At 37.1% G+C, this 22,592-nt stretch overlaps 1 protein-coding gene and 1 pseudogene across 2 annotated transcripts; one reads left to right on the forward strand and one right to left on the reverse strand.

The window, feature by feature from the left end:
* Positions 1-15: 15 nt before the first annotated feature.
* Positions 16-1,697, reverse strand: LOC110051261 (uncharacterized). Its single transcript, XM_089293777.1, has 2 exons — positions 1,642-1,697; positions 16-1,140 (listed from the first exon to the last, which is right to left on the reverse strand). The coding sequence occupies exons 1-2, from the start codon at positions 1,695-1,697 to the stop codon at positions 306-308; spliced, it is 891 nt and encodes a 296-aa protein (XP_089149903.1). The 3' UTR covers positions 16-305.
* Positions 1,698-5,682: 3,985 nt separating this feature from the next.
* LOC110043042 (uncharacterized) lies at positions 5,683-22,505 on the forward strand (annotated as a pseudogene). The gene is made up of 18 exons (XR_016208468.1): positions 5,683-6,166; positions 7,146-7,371; positions 8,107-8,246; positions 8,690-8,796; positions 9,534-9,696; positions 9,940-10,128; positions 14,693-14,798; positions 14,959-15,119; positions 15,568-15,711; positions 15,985-16,095; positions 16,586-16,766; positions 16,935-17,087; positions 17,285-17,340; positions 18,618-18,686; positions 19,334-19,468; positions 19,561-19,642; positions 20,131-20,251; positions 20,612-22,505. The product of XR_016208468.1 is annotated as an uncharacterized LOC110043042 (transcript).
* Positions 22,506-22,592: the final 87 nt, after the last annotated feature.

Below are 22,592 nucleotides of genomic sequence, written 5' to 3' on the forward strand. Positions count from 1 at the left end.
TATTATTATTAGTGTCCTTGTGGGTGTTTTTCTCTCGCAGCATCCGAGTCCAAACCATGGACTTAGGGAGGCAAAGAGGGTTTCTGCTTGATGGAGAGGGCCCGCCTGAGAAGGTGGGCGGTAGAAAGTAGAGTTATTTTCTGGAGTTCATGTATGTTGATGTTCCCAGGGATTTTGTTGATGTAGCTTTCCACGCCCTTCTTGATGGTACCGTGGGCTCCTATAACCACCGGGACTGTTGTTGTTGTTTTGAGCCCCCACATTCTGTCTATCTCGATTTCCGAATCTTTGTATTTGTTAAGCTTTTACGTGGTTTTGACTGAGGTGTTGGCGTCTAGGGGTACGGTCATGTCAATGATAAGGTAATTGTTGTGCTTGTTGTTCTTTAGCACAATGTCCGGCCTATTAGCTGCGATGGTTCTGGTAGTGTGGATGGGCATGTCCCACAAAATGGTGATATTGTTTTTCTCGGTGACAGTCGTGGGTTCATGCTCATACCATCGATCCTTCACCTCAATATCGAACTCTTTGCAGATCTTCCAGTGCATGTGTGCAGCTGCCTTGTTGTGGCGGTGAATGTATTCCGTTTTAGCCAGTTCAGGACAGCCAGAGACCAGGCGGTCAATGGTTTCATCAAAACGGTCACACAGTCTGCATTTTGGGTCCACGTCAGGCTTCTTGAGAATGTTATGTTGGTACCAGCGTGTTGAGAGGCTTTGATCTTGGGCTGCGATGATAAAGCCCTCAGTTTCTGCCTTGAGGCGGGCTGCTTTTAGCCATCTGTGGGTCTTGTCTTGGTCCACATCAGCCTGTTTCACCCGCTGTGGGTATTTGCCGTGGAGCGCTTTTGATTCCCACTTGCACCTGAGCTGTTGGCGACCCTGGTGTTTTGCCTTGGCCTTTGTTTTGCGGGCATAGGTGGTGCTCGCCTCATCCTCTGCAGGTGGTGTTGCAGGCACTTCCAGTTCCCGGCTAAACTTCGTTGACTGTCTGCTGATGGAGTACAAGGATCTCTTGTCGTCATGGTCTTTGACAAAGTGGAGAAGGGTGTCCTGCGTCTCCTGGAGGTATTTATCAGGACCGATAGTGGTCGTCTTGTAGGAAATCTTCAGTTTTATAAGCCCTCTACCTCCTTCGATTCTGGGCAGTTACAGCCTGTCCACGTCAGATTTGGGGTGGTGCATTTTATACATTGTCAGGAGCGTCCAGTTTACGATGTTGCAAAGATTATTATTGTTATTATTATTATTATTATTATTATTATTATTATTATTATTACAACTAACTCGTTGGCGTGTCAAGCAATTAAAAATACCTATGCGCATCACACGAAGCCATCTTTTGAGGTACTTTTTTTATTTATTATTTTTTGGGTGCTTTTTGGGTATATTTGGGAAGAGATAATTTTTCTCAATGGATTAGTTAAATCTAGGGAAATAGGACATATAGTAGATTTAAGGGATTCTTAAAAGAAGAATTTGAAGTTAGAAATTAGTAGATGGACAACAAAGCAGTTCCCCAGCAACCTGCAGTGCCCTTGTGGGGTGTCAACTGTCATGTGGTGTTTCAAAACATTTTTTCCCGTTTCAAGCCCTTCTTTAAACTCTTTTGAATTACACTCAAATTCACATGTACCCCTACCTTAACGAAGCTCCGGTCCACTTGATGTAGAAAGATCCCGGAAGGTGACAGAGCATCTCTTGCTCAGCCACGGAACTAGATCTCTCATGCTACACAGTAGCGATGCAAGAGAGGATTCATAATTTATGTAGAGGGGAGGGGGGCTGTGATGATTTTGTGGGATGATCACGATTTGTCAGCAGTAGGTTCTGGGGCCCTGCCGAGGTATAAAATAGATATTGTTTATCACTTTGAGTCATTTGTTTTTTAATGCTTAATTTACATTGTGAATAAGGTTTTGAAATAGGTCGAAGGAAAATTTTGTTTTTAATCATCAAATATTTACTCGACTCTCGTCGAGTATAAACCTATACCCCTTCCTGGGGCGGATATAGAGGTGGGTAGGGGTTCAGTCGAACCCCCTTCAATTACGACATCTGAACGTCCACGAATACCTGGCTTAACAATTACAATAAGGTAAAACACTGATAATAGAAATAGAACATATCGCGCACAGCAGCAAATCGAAGCTTTGGTGTGCTTGTTGCTTGGATTGGTTGATTTTTTTCTTCACCTTTTCTTTAAGAAGTTAAAAGTTGCATATAAACGTAAAATAAGCGTGGAATAGCTAACTAACTAACTAACTAACTAACTAAATAAATAAATAAATAAATAAATAAATAGATTGATGAGCCACAGCCATCACCCTCTCTCGACCCCCAAGTTAGTTTACATAAAAAAATTAACACCAAAAAACTCTTTGTTTTAAGAGTGAATAGCAATATCCAGCGAAAAGGTGCAATTCAGCGGATAAAATGTACTTGAACTCAGACATTTTTAACCGATCGATGAATTGTCCGCGGCCAGAGCAAGTTATGCGCTCTCTGAACAACTAGTGTCAATGCATTTGGCCATTATCACTAGTTTCTTGGTTTCATGCCGGTTACTGCACTCTCATAAATTTTGCATAAGTGTGTGCCGCGAAGGGTCTTCAACCTTGACCCTATTTAAAAGAGCTATGTCACAAATTTTTAATGTTACTTTGAAAAGCTGAAAAAGATATTGGAAGTAAAGAAAACGCAAGAATAATGGTTCAAAGTGAAGAATGATCATCGAAGTTAATTTTCCAATTTAAGCAATTGGAAAGAAGAAGCCTGAAAAAAATCAGGGCTTCAACGGGATTCGAACCCGTGACCTCCGCGATACCGGTGCGATGCTCTACCAACTGAGCTATGAAGCCACACATTGGGAGCGCGGTCAATTAGTTGAGTTCATATCTTCCCGTGAGGAGTGAAATGATGTGAAGTTTATATGAAATAATTCATATATGAACTGCGGTTGTAGATGAAAGTGAAGAATGATCATCGCAGTTAATTTTCCAATTTAAGCAATTGGAAAGAAGAAGCCTGAAAAAAATCAGGGCTTCAACGGGATTCGAACCCGTGACCTCCGCGATACCGGTGCGATGCTCTACCAACTGAGCTATGAACTCAACTAATTGATCTCGCTCCCAATGTGTGGCTTCATAGCTCAGTTGGTAGAGCATCGCACCGGTATCGCGGAGGTCACGGGTTCGAATCCCGTTGAAGCCCTGATTTTTTTCAGGCTTCTTCTTTCCAATTGCTTAAATTGGAAAATTAACTGCGATGATCATTCTTCACTTTCATCTACAACCGCAGTTCATATATGAATTATTTCATATAAACTTCACATCAATAATGGTTCAGTTTCGTTTAAAATTAAGACTACTCGCAGTCTACAGTAACCGGAAAGAAAACCTTTCAGTCAAACAGTAGGGTCGAACTAGCAGCAGCTAATTGTCATTGTTTGACGTATTGCCAAATGAAATAGACCAGAAAAAAACAAGGAAAGAGTACATGTTTAGGATACCATGATCGTAACAAAGGGACGGATCACATTACGGCTGATTTTGTTTAGGCATTAAACCCCGTCAACACGTTATGTTCTCTAATGTCACCCTACATTTGCTTCCCCCCCCCCGCGTCCCCCCCCCCCCCCCCAAAAAATCACAATCGGCGAAACACTGATGTGATTTGGATGGAGCTGAACGATGTTTTAATTTTTTTGTTTTTGTTTTTAACAAAAAACATCGAAGACGCCGGTGTACTTGGGTGGGGCTGACCGATTTTTACAACTTTTTAAAACATAAAAGACGCCGGTGTGCTTGTGAGGGACTGACCGATTTCGCAACTTTCTAGAACATCAAAGACGCCCATGTGTTTAGGTGCGGCTGACAAGTTTTACACCTTACACGTCTGACGATTTATAGGTCTTTTGTTATTACAAGACAACTTTGACGTCTCACGTTAAATGCGCCTAGTATAAAAGCGGGAAGCTCTAACTGGGACGCATTTAGCCCTGAACTCCTTTGTTCATTTGCACTTCGCTGCTTGCTGTCTGTCTTGGTCTTCGATTGCCTGAAGAAGCTGCCACGTAAAGATATACACTTAAGAAGTGGTGGATCATGGCAGAAGAAGTTGGATTATTAGAGGTAATGTGTGAAGGACCTGGCATTTGCTTTTAAATTGCATGTGAAGTGATTCGTGATTCAGTATTCATTTTCTAGTGAGAAAAAACCTCCCATATATGGACCCGTACGCACTAGTATTTTTGGCTCTATCAAATTTTCGGTTAGGCAATCAATGACGTTGAAAATGAACACTCACTGGTAAGTTGAGTATATTCTTGGCTACAAACTTTTCTTCCATGTGTGCAGCGGTTTGATTATCGAGAAAAATTATGTTTTTTTTTCTGGGGGGGGGGGGGGGGGGCGGCTTCTGGATTGATGACCCATTGATATACTCTATGAAATGCCGCGATGTACAGTTTCCTGCCAAAAAATAGTCTTAAACGGGGTTTTACTTATTGTAGTTTTCCTTCCTATTGTGCTTTTTCCTAACATGAATAGGAAACGGAAGTTATGTATCCACGTAACAACCAACACATTCGCCCATATCCCACCTCTCGCAACTGAATAGAATGTCTTGAGCAATTTTTTATTCTGACTAAAGTTTTAAACTAACCTTCTCTTCGAAATTTTCTTTCAAAATCCAAATCCGTAGAATAAAGGGGGCGGGGCGAGGAAAACTTGACTTACATTTGTAAACATCTGCTTAAATTACAACTTGTTGGTACAGAGCCGTACTGAATTGTAGTTAGAAGAGAAAGAAAAAGCCAGATTTGTCACCTTGAATATATAGAATTTGTTTGGCCTGCAGAGCAGGTGTTATGCATATGTTTTCGCGTTTTCCAGGCAAGCGAAAGCAAGCGTGAGGCGAGCGCGGAGAGGCATTTATGGGTTCACCACGCATTATAACACAGCTAATAAATTCGTGTACTCAAATTCACTTGCGCGAGCGTGCTATAAATGCCCATTGTGCACGCTGATGACGTCCATTTTAAACTAACGCGTTGAAAATGTTATAAAACAAGTGGTTCATGCGTCAGCTATGCGTTCATCGAGATATGAAGCACTTGGGAAGTTTGGGGAGCACTTAAGAAGCTAGAGTTGCTCTTGACTACGCCTCAAGCAACTCTTACGGATCTTTCGTGCCCTCCAAACTTCCCGCGTGCTTCGTATCTCGATGAACGCACGCTGACACATGAACCAATTGTTGAGTGACGTTTTAGTTTAAGGGATGAGGCATTGAGTTGGGGATGGGAGTACACTTAATTTTAGTAGTAGTCATAGTAGTATAACTGAAGTTAAAAAAATAAATGTACCAGAGTAAGCCACTTGATACCTCATCATAGCAAACAATGGAGGTTTCCTGGTCACGTCCGCATTGATTATTGAAATTCTATACCATGGTTAAGGACGTCTCAAGAACGTTCTTCCATATAGCTAAAAGAAATAAAAACGTCGAGCCTCAACTGCAAAATTACACGTTCTTATAAGAAAAGAGAAATAGTCTACATGGGACTGCCATAATATCATTACATAATTAAATTTTTCAAAAAGCAGAAGTCTAGTTCATGTTACTTTATTCTTTACGCTGTTAATTATGCATATGTTATTGGCTTCCCCATAGGGTCAATCCCTGGTCTAACCAGAGGGGTTGTAAAATCAGTCAACCACCTTTAGGAATTCCCTAGGGGGTTAGGGAATCGTACAAGACAAAGTCCCCTGGCTGAGGTGTCTCTCAGTAGAAAAGCCAACTGATATCCTTTACAAACTTGTGAATTACCCTAAGTAGAACAATGTCAAGATTTCCCCTACCCTCAGTCAAAGAATCTGACCAATCTCCCTGGTTGGCTAGGAGGTTAGCCCCACGGCGAAGGTAATGACATGCGCATTAGTCAATCGATTTTTCTGCTTACCAAGTTCAGCTTTTTGTGTTGCTTTACAGGAAGAGGTCGACGATAATCCACCTTTTTGTATCATGGAAGGGTCAACGTTTTTCCGCCGAAAGAAAGAGTGGAATTTATTTGGCGATTTCTCTCTGAAAATCCTAGGAGAGATAACGGAAGGTGGTTTCTGGGTCTGTGCATTTGGCACTCGCGTGCTTGGAAGGCACGTTGAACGGTGAGGCTGACATGTAGAATTAAGCGGACTTGGACGATAAAAGTAGTGAGGATTCTCACACACACACAAGACAATCACGTATTCGTATTCTCGTTTATGCATGGTTAAATTTTACCTGTAACCCCCTCCCCTCTCCCCTTCCCTCCCGGCAACCCCGGGACGGGTCCAGCCCCTCAGTCCCGGGAGTCGGGGCTCGGGCAAATGGAAAATAACTCACACGATGGCGCCTGTTTGTCCATGGAATGGAATATTTTGTTCAATATCTGGTTGCAAGAACTTGTCCGCTGATTTAAAGTGTTAAAAGCCAGAAATTTTAATGCTCTACTAAGAGCATTCATTTGATTCAGATAAACTTAAAATCCTAAAAGCCTTTATGGTTTCGACAAAACGTCTGGACTTGCTATTGTACAGAAAGCAATATTGTTAGGTCTCTAGGACACAAAATGGTATAATTGTCATGATCCACGAGGAGTGCCAGGGGTTGGGAATTGTCTATTTTGGTGTGAGCGTGGGTGGGAAATTCCCTGGGGTGTGCCCGGTACCATGTACATGGCATCACTCAAAAAATATTGAACCAATTGCAGTAATGTAACATGTACATATTGTTTGTAGGCTGCTGAATCAGATTGTGCATTTGTGAGTTCTAATAACACCGATATGCATATAAAGGGCTTACTATATCAAGTAAAATAAATAAATGAATAAATAGATAAATAAATAAATCAATCAATCAATAAATAAGGAAATAAAAATGGTTAACATCACTACCCATGTAGGTTTTGGGTCACCTCCTTTTTTTATATTTGATCTATTTTAGAGAAACATTCACAGGCCTCACAATTTCTTTGTACCCAAGCTTACCTTTGCAATACCTATTGAGGTTCCATATCTGTGGGGCATTACTGAACTTAATATTTTCTTACATGAATTCCCTTTCAATGTCCTTTCTTTTGTTGTTTTTGGAAATACGTAATAGGAGGATTGTTATTCCAGCCAGTGCGTTTGACTCCAAGGTGAAGTTCCTGGAGAAGACTAGGAAGAGTTTTGGAGGAGGCACATTCAACATTAATGAGGGTGCTTTACTTGAAAACTACTATCTCTTCTTAAAAGAAGAGTACAATGAGGGTGTGCCAAGGCAATACTTTGCTGCAGAGTGCATCGGTTTGCAGAAGTCCAAAAATGATTACTGGTGTCTTTCTAGTGAGGTATGTGTAATCAGTATACAATTTGCAATGTGTAGTTCCAAAAAATATCCATACCCTCTGATCACCATGGAGGCTGGGTGGAAATTCCACAGAATGGGTGCAGTTGTTATCTGAATTTCAGCCATCGCCTCTCCCTAACCCATGAGGGACACAGGAGAAACTCTCCAGCCCCCCCTCCTAACCAATGTGTTAGGGGGAGGAGACAGTTGAAGTTCTGACTAGGTGCCTTGAAGTCCAAAATTTGTTAAAGTAAGGTATGATGTTGAAGTGGAATTTCTAGATTGGAGGGGTGGTTCAAGCCAATAAACCCTATGTCTTATGAGTTTGAATATTTTCTGAAACAACTCTAAAGACCTTCTGTTTAGTTACTAATGTTACTATTCCTGGGGCAGGTACTTTTGGTATTGGGAGTGAGTGTACATGTGCCCAGGAATTCTTGTCCAATTAATAGACCATGTTGACTTTAATTTTTCTGCCCTATCCTCTCCTATTCAGCTATCCTATGACTATGAACCAGAGACTCCAATCTTCAGACCACTAGCGATGGCATGAACACTTTCCCTTAAATGATACCTTGTTCCATACCAACACCCTCTGATGACAGAACAAGATTGGTCAATAATGCATATGTAGCACACAATAAAAAAAAGGATCTAGAATTAATAATTGTCATTTACTGCAACTAATTTAAGAAAAATAATTTTTTGCTGTCAATTTCATTTTTGTTTGTGTTAGATTCATGTATGTAATGGCATGATATTGCCTAAGGAGAATCAGCGCTTTCTCTTTCCAAATGACCTATTGTACCCATATGAAGTCATCGTCAACCGTTCCCTGCTTGAGGACAATATGCATTGCCGTAATGTTTGTAAAAGGTAATTACTGGTAAATAATATGAAAATATACAGTGTAGTGGAACTTTTCGCACCAACAAAATATATCGATGATGTGTTCAGAACTTTAAATGACGCAGTCATTTAAATGTAATGTATTTCCCAAAGATGAACAGGAATACAATTTGCTTAATGACCTACACTGTAGTCTGAGGTATAATTCTCCACAGCATACCAGTTTTATTATAACAATAACTTGACAAGTCTTTAAAGAAACTGTAATTGCAAATTATTTCTTGAGTTTGGATATACCGGTACATTTCAGTTCAAGCTTTAATTGGTAATGTGACAATTATTATTGTACAGTGGCATCTTGAGTATAATGAAATATTCTCATTCATTTGATATCCTTATAAATTTGTATTTACCACTGAAAAGTCCTGTTTAGGGATTGACACAAGTTTTTAATTTAATCCTCCTGGCAGATTTATTGAGGCCTCTTCTGTCTTTGGCGTAAACCACATATCTTTAAAACTGGCCACAGCTTTCCTGCTCCCCAGGTTGTTAAGGATAAATGATGAGGAGTCTTGGAGTAAGTAAACCAATGTGTCGTAAAAAATATTCATGCTCTCTGGACAGAGTGCAATAAATGGAAAAAAAATAAGGGAGAGCAGGGTCTCTTAGAATTTGTTCTAAAGGTGGAATTTCCAGTGGGAGGTGTGGTGTGTCTGTATGTGTGAGCCAGGGGGTGGGGAGAGTCAAACCATGAATAACCCTAAGGGAGCATGAATATGTTCAGGTTGATTAACTCTGAAAATTTTCTTATTAATCCCTTTAACCATCCTAGGCAAATGCTAAATTTCTTTGAATGGTATTTTCTAGTGAAAAGGGTGCAGGGGAGGTCAGCGATCATGAAAAGACGGCCATAAGTTCAAAATGAAAAATAAAAACACTTAAATTTTTTGTTGCCTTGTATACATGGGGTATACCCCTAAACTTAATCTTAAAATGCAGCTCTAAGAGCATTGGTTGTTGTCATGTATTACCTTGACCATCCAAAACTGTAAAAGAATAAAAATTTGCAGGGATGGTGAATCAAGTCTTAGGTTGAAGGGGGCATGATTTTATGCCTTCAATGTGAAAATTTCATAAAATTTGATTGAACATTGAGTTACATAAAATGATAATTTGTGCCACATGTGGCACTGTTGGACAGTAAAGGGATAAAATCATAATGTACGGATCTCATTCTATTTTGACATTTGTGCCAGTTCAACATTAATTGCAATATCATAAATTAAGTTCTTTGATGTTGGTAAATTTTCCCAGATGAAAGTTCCATTGGCCTCCTTCATTCATCAATCGATGAAAGAAATGTCAGAAAATCTTTAACTCTGGACTTCTTGGCTAAAGGTCAAGGTGTTGCCACCCGGAAACATCCAACCATGCTAGCGGGTGGGGATCAAAATCAATGTCACAGGGGCATCAGTGTAAGTTAAATAGTACAAGTTGACTTATTAATTATAAAATGTCTTAGTGTGGGTATATGAAAATTTTCTTGTCAGTGGAACAATGCATTATGTGATCATGTTTTACATGAAATATAATGTCACGAATGAATGAAGTGTTAAACAGAGTATCGCCCAATGTGCGAACTCAAATATTGGAATATATACCTAATAGGTATTGTTCTAGGATTAACAATGAACTAATTTATTTCATTTTTTTCCTACAGTCCGGTGATCAAGGATACGCTCTCAAAAACTAACTTGATGGTCATGATAGATGACCCCATCATTTCCACAAATCTGGCCGAACTACTGCTCCAGGTGCAGAGTGGCCTGACAATGGGGTCCAGGAATGCAGGCATGACAACACCTGGGGGTAGCCTGCTTCTAACCTCCAACAGTACAGTTACTCAAAGGTAAAATGACCTGCACACAGTGTATAGCATGCTGTTGTTCATAAAGGGTACAATTCCAGGGTTTCAACCCGGTCTGATAGATAGAAACATAAATCGATTATTATGAAACCACCTTGCAGTCCAAAGACTGAATTACATATTTAATTACATTTATGAAATTAAAAAACTTTCTGAATGTACTCATTATGATTGTTAATAAGTGTTATGGGTTAGGAGACACCGGAGTTCATGAACATATATGTTAAATATGTGTGACATATATGTGATTCATTATTTTACAAATTAAACATATTGACCATGTCACCTAAATATACTATCAATGTACACCAGTTTAAAAGTTATCTTGGGATATGCTTTTATTAATAATGTTTGTGCTGACAGGGTAGTGAATATCACTCTTACTCATCACTAAAGGTTAGTACCCCTGCGAAATAAATTCCCAGTAGTCTGGGAATTCCTAGGAATTCCTAGGAATTCTTAGGAATTCCAAGTTATTCCAAGACATGCAAATTATGCTTTATCCAAGACCTTGGAATTTCTGGGAATATTTGGGAATAGTGGAAGTATGACTGGGAATTATTGGGAATTCCTAGGAATTCCAAGTTATTCCAAGCCATGCAAATTATGCTTAATCCAAGACCTTGGAATTTCTGGGAATATTTGGGAATAGTGAAAAGTATGACTGGGAATTTTTGGGAACAGCTAAAACACATGAAATATTGTGTTTGAAATTTCTATAAATTTCCCAAAATGTCAAAATTAAAGATGAACCCAGTGCATGAATCAGTTTCTGTGAATTAGTAAAAATCAACAGGATCATTTCCCTGGAGTTCCATACCTTGTTATTGTTGTTAAGCTCCAAGGTAATTATTTCCAAACAAATGTTACTACATTAATTCCAGTTTAAGTCTGACAACTCAACATAAAACTATAGCACTCATAACATTGCTTCTTAGATCCAACCTGATTTGTTAGTGTATATGTGCCCGTATGGACCCTTAAATCAAACACCCAGAGTTTAACTGATAGAAAAATGGATGCTCTCAGATCTGATAAATAGATTAGGCAAAAGATTCCTGTCAGCATAAATGTATATATATTACTTACAATTTCAATAAAACCAAAAGTATATATATGCATGTATATATTTAATATAATTGTAGATTCACACACATACCCATCACAGCCCACTGTTGAACAATTTTTGACTTGATCCTTTATGACTTTAGGAAAAAGAGGAAGGCATCTCTAACAGATGTCAGAAATGAAAAGCTCACAGTTTCCACACACTTGCTGTAAATTTGCAAAACTGTACTGTGACATTCTCTGGACAAATTACCCGTAGTTTCATTAAAACAAGGATATCTTTAGCAGCCTCTCATTGTCATACAATGTCTTTAAATTACGGCCAGAATAGCCATACAGGCATATTCTTTGGCAGAAAATGTTCTTTTCTTGTGAACAATTAGTTTCACTTTCATCAGGGGAGTCCAGTGAATGGCCGTCAGTGTCAGAGTTCTCAATTTCTTCAGAGGAGTCAGAACTAGAAACTTCAACATCATTATCTGAATCACTGTCTGTGGACAAATCTGAGTTGTTGTGTGTATTACATCAATTGGTATTTCTGTGGTCTTTTCAGGTACAGTGTATAGGCAACTCAATTTCATCAAATGCTTCTGTGAAGCTTCAATTCTTGCATAAAGGTTGACTCCATAGTCCATCAAAGTCATCCACAACATTTCTGTCAACAGCCATCTCACTCAGGCGAGCCGAAAACTCTGAGGTATTCTGTTCGTGGTGCTGGAAATGATCTCCAGGAAAAAGTAATGCAAGAGAGGGAGATGACATCAACTGGTCAAATCTTGTAGATTTTGGTATGGGTATAGTGGGATCATCAATATGTTTCTTGTATTTCCTTGTCCTCGCGGTCACTTTAATTTATGACACAACAAAATCAAAAGAATAAAAAGATTATGAGTCAGTGGGAAACAAATAAATAACTGACATAAATAAATGACAAATAAAAAAAACCTACATCTTGATGTATTGAAAAGACTATAGATCTCATATAATGTTAATCCTTATAAATAATTCAAAGGAAAAATGATAAGCATTGCAAATTTCTACTTGCTGCATCGTGCTGACTGGGTGTTGAAACACGTGGGCTCTCAAAATAGATTTGGTGGACTTACAACAAGCTTAAGCTTATGTTGCAGAATTTATCTCGTTTTCTCAGGTCGATCTGAAACCGTTTAGGTGAATTTCGGCTTTTGGGGTTTTCAAAGAGCACACAATGCATTGCTTAGTTTGATTTATTTAGAATTATAGCTTATCATAACAGAAAATCCCTATAAAATTGGATTCCATACCTTTGCAGTGAACTTGATTTAAGTGCCTCACGATCCTTTGTTATCTTGACAACCGTCGGGAACAGATCAACTAGTTAAAGTACGTTCCAGTTTCCTCGATTTCTTCGTAAAAAGTTTGTGTAGTTTTTTCCTTTTGAAGCAAGACCCATCTTTCAAAAGACCACCAACACAGCGTGGAAAGGGAAGCAGAGTTACTATCGAAAGCGACTGGTCTGGCAACCTTGTTGCCAGTCTCTCTCTCCTTCTTCTCAAGTTTCCATTCTCTCCTCAACTGATCAACTGAACCAATCACAGCACGCGAATTTTCACGTGACTATCCTCGTGACTGAGCGTGACAAAGATCGCGTTAGTCATTCTCTTTTGGCGCCCATCTTTGAATTCAGCGTTAACGGTTGATCGCTCGTGCGTATTAGTAGATTTCACTTCCAAAATTATATCAAAATGTTTTTTTCTGCGGTCCTGTGACTAGAAGAAAACAGCGTGAGTGTCATTAATGAGAAACATGTTATTCTTGGCGAAGATTTGGAGCTAAAAGAAAGTCTTACTGTGGATGTTTCAACAGGGAAAAATTCAAAGGGCAGATTAGCTGTATACAAAATTATTTGGTGAGTAATCAAATTCAAGTAACCCTATATTATACAAAGTAACTTCTTTTATTTAGACAAAAGCTTTTGAATGAACTTTGTCATCACGAATCATACACGAGTGGGTCACTCAGTCATGGCATGAAATGAATGCTGGCTAAAGCAAGGTTGAAACAATTTAGGTTGCCCAGAGGGCATGCCTAAACAATTTGATTTGCGAATAACAAGTCGTTTCTCTCGCCACACTTGTTCAAACGAAACAAATATAGCAGTTCTCGCTGATCCTAGTCAAAGTTCTTGACAAAAACTCCAACGAGGCAGCCACAGTCTGCATGAGTTTGATATGTCTCCTGTGTGTTTCAGCCTGACTGTATGGCAATCCGTGTTGATCTTCAATTTTGTCCATCCGTATATTCTTTTGCGTTTACTTTATTATTTCAATGTTCCTTTAATGTTTTAAGTGTCTTTTTTAATATTTCTTATGTCTAAATTTGGCTAAAAACCGTGATATATATCCTCCCATTCGAGAGTTGTTGATACACTTATAGAAGAAGGAAAACCTTGATTTAGTCTACTGTAAGCTCAAGATTTATGTAACATATTTTTCAATAGTGTACAAGCACCTTCACAATTATCAAGTCTTCTCTTTTAACATTTCAACCAGCTTACAGTCAGGCCTTAATTAGCTGCATGTATTAAACTGTGAGCACATAGATATTTGGATCTTAGTCTTACAGTACCTCATATATATCGCAGTGTAATGTATTTTTTTAAATTTTGTTTTAGGTGTCATACAACAAAGATGAAGATGAAGAGGCTAGCTGCAGAATCAACAGAAATAACTGAACAGCAGCTAAGTTTGCCCAAACTCAGCCTTTTTTTAATTTTAAGGAATGTCTCAGTTTTGTTCTTATCATTGATTCCTTACAATCCTGAAAATCCAGATATGTTCCACACAATAACAATAATTTAAGGTTAAATTTTGTGTATGGAAAATTGTTGGATTTGTAAACTAAAAAAGTAAATTATCTGAAAAAGTTCTCTTTTTATCAAACATGTAAAAGTTTGACCTTCATATGTGTTTTCAGTTTTACTTTTGATTCTTGATGTAATGAAAAAGAAACAGGATGATTATTCTTATGTTTAAATTCATGAGAGCCAATGTAATAAACCATTCATTTAAAACCTGTTTGATGTGATATCAGTGACTTTATTTGTTATTTTAATGCTAGGCATTTATCATCAAAATTTTGTCTGGCCTACAAATGATACAAAATTCCCAGTTTTTCTCAGATTTTCCCAAAAACTCCAACCTATTCTCAAAAAATCCTACAAATTCCAAGTTATTCTCAGAAATTCCTAGGAATTTTTGGGAATTTTAAGGAATTTTCAAGGTGAGTATATTTCAGTTGGTATTCCTAGGAATTCCTAGGAATTCCAAGTCAGCTCTATGTAAACTTGGAATTCCTTGGAATTCCTAGGAATTCCGAGTCCGAATTACCGTGAAAATTCACACCTTAGATTCCTAGGAATTCTTAGGAAATTCCTAGGAATTCCTAGGAATTCTTAAAGTCATCTCACAAGGGTATGCACTGTTATTTACTTTTACAGAGCTGAGGGTCGTGTGCTAGTTTTTCAATACAGGAAGGCTCCTTTCTCAGCAGAAGCAGAGCAAGATCTTGATGCTGGAGTCAGGGCGATTGCTGCCCAAAACGAAGTAATACACTAAACATGACAATTGCATATAATATAATAATTACTCAACAATTTGCTAAAATTCTCATGAATATATTGACTCAAAGAACAATCGTCTTAAATTTTGAATTATTTTTTAGTGTGAAATGAATGTTAATTCTTTTCTATTTCTGCCTTTCTAGGGTTTTCTTCTGGCTTGGGCTATCCAAATGAAATGTGCTTGGCAGCAATTAATGCCAGACATTTTTGCTGACATCAAGTCAGTCCTAGATGTACCTACTATTCATTAAGATGCAGCCAAGGTGGAAAAGGATTTGCTGCAGTTATAGCAACCCATGTTATTGTAAGTTCATAAATATATTACATCTCGAATATAATTCAGGATGAATTTATGGCAAGTGGGATCTAGGAAATTTTATTCAAACAAAAAGATATTAACTCAAAAATAACCAACATGTATGCCTTAACTATCAAGGCACAATGTGCCTGTGTAAAAATGATTCAAACCTTGCCAAGTTTTCCAGCCTTACCATTGTTTTGAACTAGATCGGCCCACTATATACACAGGCTGTTATGTTTATAACATTCACAAAAAGAAAATTACACGAGGTATATGATCAAACTGGATGCTAAAAAATAGTTTGTCAAGTCTGCTGCACATCAATGAAAATGCTTGTTAATTTATTAAATAAATGTTAATGTAGTGCAAAGTATTAGTTATATAGGGTAATAATCACACTTCATTATAATAATTTTGTATTTAAAATGTAACTTTTGTCATCAATCATTAGCTCCATGCATCAGCTGGTATCAATCCAGAAACCTGCAAAGTGGTTGCTGAAGTTCTTAATCAGAATCAAATGGTTCAAAAAGAGGATACGCTAACTAGGCTGCAGAGAAGTATTCTTTCCAAACTGGAGACTGATGAATCAAATGTAAGCAAAGTCAACATTTTAACAATGCAGAAGGTCAGAACAAGACAAAATTACCAGGTTATTTAGAATCACTAGGTAATAGGGAATTAACTAACATAATTAGAGCATTTTAGCTCCAGAAATCAGTACAGCAAACTCAGAACAAGGTCATCCTAATCCAATGAAAGCAAAAAAAAAAGTGATTTGTGTTAATTAATTTTTTACATAAGCATATTGAAATATAACCTGGTTAAAATATACCATTAATAAGTTGTATACTTTTCACATTTGCAGGTTCTTACTTGGTTGAATGCCACTGTCAAAGTTCCGGTGAAAGAAAAATTTGTGATGTCAATTGGCATTAAAGCCTCTGCACTGGAGGGATTCGCACAGGTCTCTGTGAAGGTAAAAAGTGGTTCTTTAATAATTTCCAAATGGCGGGCTCTCTGATAATTATCAATAATTTATAGAGTGTGAATTAAGAGCCAAAATAATAAGGGGGCAGCATGACAGAGCTGACTTAAATTTAAGTTGGTCTAAAAAAAGTTCTGTTTTGTATTAATCAAAAGCACCCTGAACCAACTCAGTGATGCATATAGCTAAATACAGTGAATTCTTGATCTTGACGTAACTTATGCTGTTACCCCGATAGAAAAACAAGCGCAATATGAAGAATGGTATTAAATGAATCTTCAATACATCAACTAACTTGTTTGTCAGCAATATATTTTCAAAATGACAAGTTTTAATATTGAGATCATATGTATTAAAAATGGTAAAATGACATGCATTTAACTGTTAAATTTTTTACAATAGTCTATCATAACCAATGAAAACGACAAAATAATATTATTTACACCAAGTATTGAAATGAAAATTTGGTTTTACACTGTAGGAGGTCAGCAACTGGTTGAGGGAGGCAACAGATTGCACAAAAAGCATATCACTGTCATTTGCAGACAGCAAGTCATGCACCCTTGATGACCTCAAAAAAAGAAACAAAAAGTGCAAGTCTTACAGGGGATGGAAAGTGCCCATCTCCTTGTTAAATGCCGATGTTTTGAGCAAACTTCAAGGTAGGATAATAAGATAATAAGACAAAAAGAATGTCACCTATACAGTAACCATTGCATACCTATATTAAGTGAAATTGCTTAGAAATAAAATAATTTATCTAGATCAGAAGCATACTAGGTATTATACACTTGATTTTGAAAATGATAACGTTGTTAATAATTTAACAGAGCGATGCGGATCTAGCCTGGCCTTGAGAGAAGAGCAGGCCAGTTGTAGTACAGAAGGTGCTGCCCCTGAAGAACAAATGAAGCCAGGCAAGCTAGATGAATTTCAGTGGAAGCTTAACAGTATGGACCTTTATCTTCTTAAATATTGCGAGGGTAATTGTTTATGTGCATTACTACTAGCTAGCGCTACTATACTCTCATTATTTTCACTACTGCATTAAACTGCAATAATTATTCACATATACATACTTGTTAATATTGAATTTGATAAAACCAGAAAACCCTCTCGGATTATAATTTTTTTTTTTTCGGGTAGGTTAAATTGTTTAAGAAATTTTTTTTTTATTTAGACTATCGAGAGCAACCTCGACCAGAGACAACAGAAGAGAGGAACAATTTTGCCACAGTAAGCAAAGCTAATAGTTAATGGAAAGGAAGGCCCAATAATAAGACTTATTAGAAAATTAATGCCAACAGTTTTTTCACTACCTTGAGTATAGAATTAGTAATGCACATGTCATTGGTTGCCCCGTGGGGTCGATCACAGGTTAACCAGGGGGATTTAAATTAATTTAGGCAAGCATACTTAATTGGAATTTCTCCAGGGGGGTGGGTGGTAATCTCTCGACAGAAAATCCCTCCCTGACATCCTTAAAAAGGTAAAGTGAATTCCCCAAATCCCTAAACCTTTTATGGTGAAACAATGTCCCACATATCTTCCTGGTTGAACCCACAGAGAAGCCGATGTGATGTTGATCCCTTTTTGTGTGTTTCGCATAGATCAAAAAGGCAACAACTACAAGTTCAATTTTGGCTAACCGATCACAGTTAGACTACAGTATACAGGCGCACTTATTTACAAACTATTGAATAACAATACATGCCATTGTTATATGCTTCATTCAACAAAAGACCCTAGACACATGAAAATGAGGAGTGAACCAAAGTGGCCCTGTATTAATGTGTAGTTGCTGCCAAGGCTTATCACAGCTGTGAATTAACAAAGAGGAAAAGTTCTTCCAACCTAATATTTATTCTAATAATTGTATTTGTTTACAGAATCGCTTGATGACTAGTTTTAAAAGTATTGGTTCTTTGTAAGCATTTGCAAGCCAAAATACAGATGTTAATACTATTTCAGCGCAAATCATCAATCAAACAATATTTGTAAAAAGCAAAATTTACCATCCTGGTACTTATATAAAATCCACAGTTAGGAATTCTATAGGTTCATTGTATTCAAAATCAAGGGAAATGGTCTTCATCACTTTAAAGACCTACACTTCCTCTTTTAATTTCCAACTGCTGAGTAGTTTTAAGGTTACAAAAGAGGACATAGAGGTCTAAAAAGCATTAACACACAATTCAATATTGCGACAAAAAGGTACATCCATTTTGTGGATTTCAATCATAATGTTTGTATGATTTAGCATTTACTACCTCCTCCTTACTTCTGTAGTAGTACTGTTGGTTTAAGTTACAGATAAGTTCAAATAGATAGAAGGAGAAACTGAAAAAACTTTTTTAAAAGGCCAATAATTGCGGCTTGATCTTTTAATTTCAGGACTCAATCCCGTACTCTTAACACACCAAGCCTTATTATTTAAATCGACTGCATCTGAGAATAATTAACATCTGATATTATGACTGTTAATACAATTTATTCAACATAAAACTCCACAGAACTTGACTCCAGAAAGCAAAAAAGTGTTCAACAATTTCAGCCCAAGAAGCAGGAGTGTTTTTAAGCAGGTAAGACTTACCACTATCGTAGTTTGTTTTTCTGACAAAATATTTCTTTATAGCTGTCCATATAGCTTTTCTGCCAATCCATATAGCTGTTCTGCCCCAAATGTCTTCAGCTTCCCCAAATGTTACTCTGTAGAATAACATTATAGCACAGTTTGTGTCCTATGATATGTCTATTAGTTAGCACACATTAACACTTGAACAATTTACTTTAACACTTTTTGTGAAAATGATCAGCTAACACAGGTTTTAAACAAACCAAACCATTGCAAACAGTTTCAAAATAGTGAAATTTTAAGTTTAGAGAGTTTGTTAAGTGTGTGATGTTCAAATGTAGTTTTGGAAAATTTACTTAAATGTTATGACAAACTGATTTTCCACAGTTTGTCCTCTTTAACAGTGTTTGCCCCCTGGTAGACGGTTAATTGGCCCGGGCCATGGCCCAGCCCAGGTTTTGTATACACCCCTGGTAGACTGCATGGCTAATTTGCTTGACAGTATGAAAACTATCATGGAGGCTATATTGTGCATAAGACCCAATGGGACAGACTTGAATTAGGCTTTGCATGTTATTTGATACCCTTTAAGGGAGTTAAATGCTCTAGAAATCAGCAGCTTTAGTAATACCTTAGATTTCTTCAAATCTTTAGGGCTTTAAAGTGGCAAAACAGCTACATGAGAAGCAGGCTGTCAGTGGCCCAAGCCATGCATCTACCTCGACATGTTCACAGGATAACCAAGTGCATCTGCAAACACCAGGAAATGTCAATGCAACAACTGACTCAGCAGGTTAGTCTTTACAGCTTGCTATAATATAGAAAAACAAAAAAAGAATACAACATGACATGTATAGAAAATATAACTATTATTAATATAGCAATGTGTTTTCCCATTCACTTTAAGGTACTCAGAAAAGATTATTTCCTGCAGGGACCATTCAGGCGTTCTACCTCGACATGGTAAATTATAAATTATTAAAATATGACAACATAAACATTATCCTTAGTTATGAAAGGAAGGGGTAATGTTTAAGTGACTTAAAGGATGAAATATAATATAACAGATCAATGCAGAAAGCATGACCTGATCAGTACCTTAAGTAATAAACAACAGCAACTTGTCATGGGTCATTTAAGAACTATAATTATTAATTTGAAACAGTGTTTGTCAACTGTAGGAAATTTTTCCTGGAGGTGAATTTTCATTGTTATCACATCTGAGTTCAGAAAGATAAAGAAAAATTTCCCATGTCTACATCCTCCAAATGTGCAGTTAACATTGCATGGTTTCAAACCAGTTCTATTCTGAATTTCCTGATTATGAATAACTACAGGATTATGACAAGAAGGAATTAGATAAAAAAAATATGTATGATGCTCATGTGATTCAATTTTATAAATGCAATGTAATCTAAGTCAAGTACTATTGTTCACCTTTCTATGTACAGCAAAGAGTCCTAAGCAAAATGAAGACCTTTGTGCAAAATGCCACCAAACCAGTCCTTATAAGAAGAAGACTTGGTCTAGAATGTGGATAATGTGTGACACATGTTCACAATGGTACCACAAGTAAGTACATGCATGTAGAGTTGAGAAATATGGGATGCTACTTATAAAAGTCAATAGATAGATGCTTATATGCATGGGGCCAAACCTCTAGTTCAATTTGAAAAACAACTAATTGGGTACTTAAAATGGTTTTTAATTTGTGAACCTTATAAACCCCAGTCCTCTGTGATCAGCAAAAAAACTTCTCTATACATGTAATACCATTGCTTAAATTCTAAAACTGAGAGGTTTATGAAAGATGTGATAAATCAAAACACAACAAATGAGAAATTAATTATTATAACAGCTATAAGGGATACCTTTAGGGCTGAACAAGAATCCTGCCAGCCGCTTAACATGGTTATTCCTTTCATCACACAGGGAATGTGCAAATCTGAAATCAGTGCCAAAAGAGGACGAGAAGTGGGTGTGCCAAGGATGTGGAAAGAAATGAACCCACTTCACAGAACACAACACGTAAAATACCAGGGTATTCCTGGCAAGTAATTGAAATGACCTTTCTATAAGAACTTTTAGTGCAACAAATGAACTTTTAGTGTCTACTGAACCAAAACCTCAATCAACACTACAAATCACAAACAGGAGATGGACTTCTGACAATAATTTATTGTAAATTACAATTCTGAAATATGTTTCCCAGAAAAAGTTTTAAGTAGTTAGAGAATCTCTGGTTAAGCTAGGTCCGGAAAAATAAAAGTGCATTTGAAAACAATGCACACTTCCCATTTCTAGATCATTTTGTTTTTTTCGTGTGCTTAAAAAATGTCAATACCTTTTTTTATTTCCTGCTGCACTTTATGACTCACACTTTAAGATTCCAAGGCTGTGCTCTAATACAAATTATTCTAGGGAGCCCAAGGCCCTTACCTTAAAAATCTGGGGTGTCAACCAAACAATTATTCAAATCAGATTGTTTTTGCCCAAGGGTAAACATTAGGCCAGGATGCACTCAGCACTGCTAGAATACAGCCTTGTGACAGTGACACTTACATTCATAGTTTATAATAATTATTGTGCTTAAAATAGTATGTTGACAAGATGTTTGAAAAGGACACCTTTTCCATATGCCAGCTTGTGTATTAGAAATAGCTAATTAATTTAGATATGCCATTGTAATGTTAATATTATTACTCATTATTTATATAAAGGAAGCCTCCACTCCTACACCAAATTGACCCTAAGTACAAGTTTACAAAATGTAGTTAAACATGGGAACAGCAATTAAAATGCACAAAATATTGGGGATCATTGTTTTTTTTTTCACTGTTAAATATCCCGGGTGCTGCCATTTTTGATTTTGTAACATCAGTTGGTTACAGCTATTATCAGGAAGCATATGACACAGAAAATCTTGTGTGTTAGACAATAGCCCTTGAAATCGTGATAGATTTTTTTGACACTTAAATGTTATATCCATGTTTTATCTCTATAAAACAAAATTTGGAATCTAATAATTATTTGCAAGAATGAAGTATCAATTTGTTGTAAGAGTGGAGTTTCCCTTCAACATAAATTAAGTCAGGCATTTGTTCACAAAACGTACGTCCCCTCTCGTGTGTGTGTGGGGGGGGAAATGGAAATTCATGAGTTATCTTCGAAAAACACGCTTTAAAGCTAATCAAGAATTTAAAAAAGATGATGTAGATGATGAACTAGTGTTTTTGTTCCAATTATTTAGATAACTGCTGCTACTTTGTGAAGGTAAAGCAGTGACAAATCCCACTATCATAGTGCTTCCAAAGGGCTTTAAAATAAACTTCCTTATATATAGATTATATCAAAGGAGTGTAAAGTAAACAATATCCACTTGTTTCACTTTCCAAGTATAGCAAGGATCCACTTGAAAACTGAGCACCAAAATAACTTCCTTTTTTTAAATAAGGAAATAGATAATATCACCTCAAAAAAAGAATACTACAATAAGAATTCAATTATATGGAAATAAGAATTTTTAATGTTATGTAGAATATACCCTGTGGCACAAATTTTTTTATGGTGTATTGTTTTGTTTTGTAGAATCAATTTTTGCGATTACGACAGCAGGGTTTTGCATGCTTGCAATTGTTGCAACTTTCGAAGTCTTCTTCAAATGGAACACTGTTTTCATCAGTTTAAAGAACTTCAACAATGTATTTCCTACCCCAGGGGCTCATGCTGAGGTGTATCATTTATGTATGGCTGAATTTCAATGTATCGAGATTAGGCTATTAGCCTATTTGTCAACATCACAAGTAATAAAAGAATATTATCACCATGATGTCACAATGGTTAATTTTAGATAAACCGTCACACAAGGGTGTCTGACATTCCCCTCACCCCCCCTCCCAAAAAAAAACACAGG

This window comes from Orbicella faveolata, unplaced genomic scaffold, assembly GCF_042242905.1.
Source record: "Orbicella faveolata isolate gen_17 unplaced genomic scaffold, um_ofav_v1 contig_25, whole genome shotgun sequence".
In the NCBI taxonomy this organism is placed as follows: Eukaryota; Metazoa; Cnidaria; class Anthozoa; order Scleractinia; family Merulinidae; genus Orbicella; species Orbicella faveolata.